This window comes from Sprattus sprattus, assembly GCF_963457725.1.
Source record: "Sprattus sprattus genome assembly, chromosome: 2".
NCBI lineage: Eukaryota > Metazoa > Chordata > Actinopteri > Clupeiformes > Clupeidae > Sprattus > Sprattus sprattus.
In genome coordinates this window covers 10,757,651-10,760,150 of record NC_137921.1, presented here as the reverse complement: position 1 = coordinate 10,760,150, position 2,500 = coordinate 10,757,651, and the positions used below count along the sequence as shown (strand labels likewise).

The following is a 2,500-nucleotide window of genomic DNA, read 5'->3' as shown; positions in this document are numbered from 1 at the left end:
ATGGATGCGCATGGATATGCAAGGACGTCTCAACACAAGAACATGGCTGTTCTGAATGTGTGTGTGTGTGTGTGTGTGTGTGTGTGTGTGTGTGTGTGTGTGTGTGTGTGTGTGTGTTCACTTTCAGTCTGAAAGTGAACACACACACACACACACACACACCTCACAGTTCCGATTGTTCCCTGCAGTCATTGAAAGCACCATTTTTACAGGACATACAGTGTGAACTGCTGGACAGTTGTGAATTTACTTCTGCCAAACATTCCAGAAAGCGATCTTAATTTAATTTCAACTTTAACTTTAAAATCAGTGCAACTTGTGACCCAGACTGAATACCTTTGAGACGTAGGCCCTACCTTCCATCTGTCAGTCTCTGTGTTAACTGACTGCCCTCTTGTGGCATCTCGCACGTTTAGGGTCAGTTGGATTATGGTCATCGAAGAATCATTTTATGGCGGGGTCTGCTGCCTTCTTTTATGCCGAATTTTCCAAGATGGATTGGCCATAGCCTACCGCTTACTGTTCAAATACATTTATAATTAATGTATTTATTTAACAGCCAGCGTGGCATTTAAAGTCACAGGTGAGAGGCCGTACGTTTAAATGTTGCCTTTAAAAAAAACGTATACAAAAGTTAGTTCTGTAACCCCACTAGAATGCAGTAGACATGCAACATCGAAAATAATGTTCTCTCTTTCTCTCTCTCTCTCTCTCCCTCTTTCTCTAACTGTTACTATAAATCATTACTATAAGGATGATAAAAGAATTTGATTGTAAATAATAATGTCATCATATTGCCAATATGTCCATTGTATTTATTTCGTCTGGTGTAAAAAAGTACGTTGATATTGATCTGCTTTAACACCACATGTATTGAATAAACTATTATAAGTAATAAGTAATACATAACAAAATGAGACTTATAATGGGACCACAGACCTTCATGATTTGTCCGAAAAACGTAAAGCGTAATATGGGAGGGGCTGGCGGGTGTGGGCTGGAGTGGGTTTGGGGGTCCAGGTGCTCTGGCCAGTTAGTGCTTTCCAGGAACAGCACAGAACCAGTAGTGGTACCGAGAACCTCGAGTATCGCCTCCCCTGGAGTGAAGGAGACCGATTTGTGCCGTTTTATGGAGGAGATCCAAGATCGTTTGGAGTAATCCCGAGTGAGCTCCTGTTTGGTTTGGTGGTGCTGCCCTGCGATCTCTCCTCCAAGTCGCCCAGCTCCGCTCCTCCTAACGGGCAAGGACGCCGCCAAAAGTCAGGAAACACGTCGATCTCAGTTGGATTTCGAAATCAGCACTATTCTGAGCTTCGTTCGGACTGCAACGACGGATTGAACAAGATCAGCGATAGAACAACGAAAATGTTTAAGAAGAGTAAAAGTCAAGTACTTGTGGATTATGCCTCTGAGGAGGACGACATGTCTTGGCATCACCTCCATTCGTACAAGGTGAGCCTTTATTTGCTGAAAGCATTTTCGGAACACGGATGAGACGCCAACACCATGTCATATCAGAATTCAATCAAAATGTTCATAATATGTCTGTACATTGAGATAAAGAATAGGATATTTTTTTTACTTGTAACCGACACACTTTACAAACTTAGATATCTCGAGTAAAACGTCTCGAGTTAGCTTCACAAACAAACAAGGACCGACAATAAGACCGACATCAGTCACATATTTGAATCCGTACGCATATTACTCTGTCTTAAAGGATATCCAAAGTTGCGCACAGTCACGCACTAAAGCAAAAAATGCTACACAGGTGCTGCGTGAACCCCCCTCCCTAATCCACATAAACTACTGCTCTTAAAAGAACCCGTTTCAAGCAGAAGCGCGTACGGCTAGACCCCACCGATATAATGTGTTGTGTGATTCTCACTCGTGTGATTCTGCAAAACCATGGAAACCACATTAACCCACCAAGACTCAGTTTGGTGGAAACTGTGGCACCGCGATGTCTTAGAAGACGACAGGCATCTTAAGAACAGGGGCCTAATGGGCAACCAATATCTAGATATAGATAGAAGTTTCTTGGGGTCTAAAAACCAGGTCCTGTCAAGAGACACACCAACCCCTGATAATACCTTGTTAGCGTTCTCCCTGAAGATGACATGAGGATAAGTCTGGGCAGCAATCAAGGTGGTGGGAACATTGACAAGCAGTCTTCCTAGATACAGGCCCAGGGTCATCTGGGGTGCTTAGAAAACACTATATAGATGGGGGAGTATTGTGGTGTGTGTTTGTGTGTGTGTGTGTGTGTGTGTGTGTGTGTGTGTGTGTGTGTGTGTGTGTGTGGGGGGGGGGGGGGGGTCTCTGTGCCAGCTGGGGCCGGGTGGGGGTGGTTGACCAGGTCTTGAGATGAAGACACCTATGACACACATGCTCTCTCTCTCTCTCTCTCTCTCTCTCTCTCTCTCTCTCTCCTTCTCTGTTGCACATATACCTCTGACTCACACAGACAGGAGGTCCACCCTTAGAGCGCTCTGTTGAT

The 2,500-nt window shown here is 44.4% G+C and overlaps 1 protein-coding gene across 1 annotated transcript in view; it reads left to right on the top strand.

Moving 5' to 3' along the window:
* Positions 1 to 1,365: 1,365 nt before the first annotated feature.
* LOC308360190 (uncharacterized protein) overlaps positions 1,366 to 2,500 on the top strand; it is a gene marked incomplete at its 5' end in the record, with an annotated part of 17,296 nt that continues 16,161 nt past the window's right edge. The window contains one exon of the mRNA XM_080831976.1: positions 1,366 to 1,452. Within this exon, the coding sequence (XP_080688102.1) occupies positions 1,366 to 1,452 (87 nt within the window). The remainder of the gene's footprint in view (positions 1,453 to 2,500) is intronic.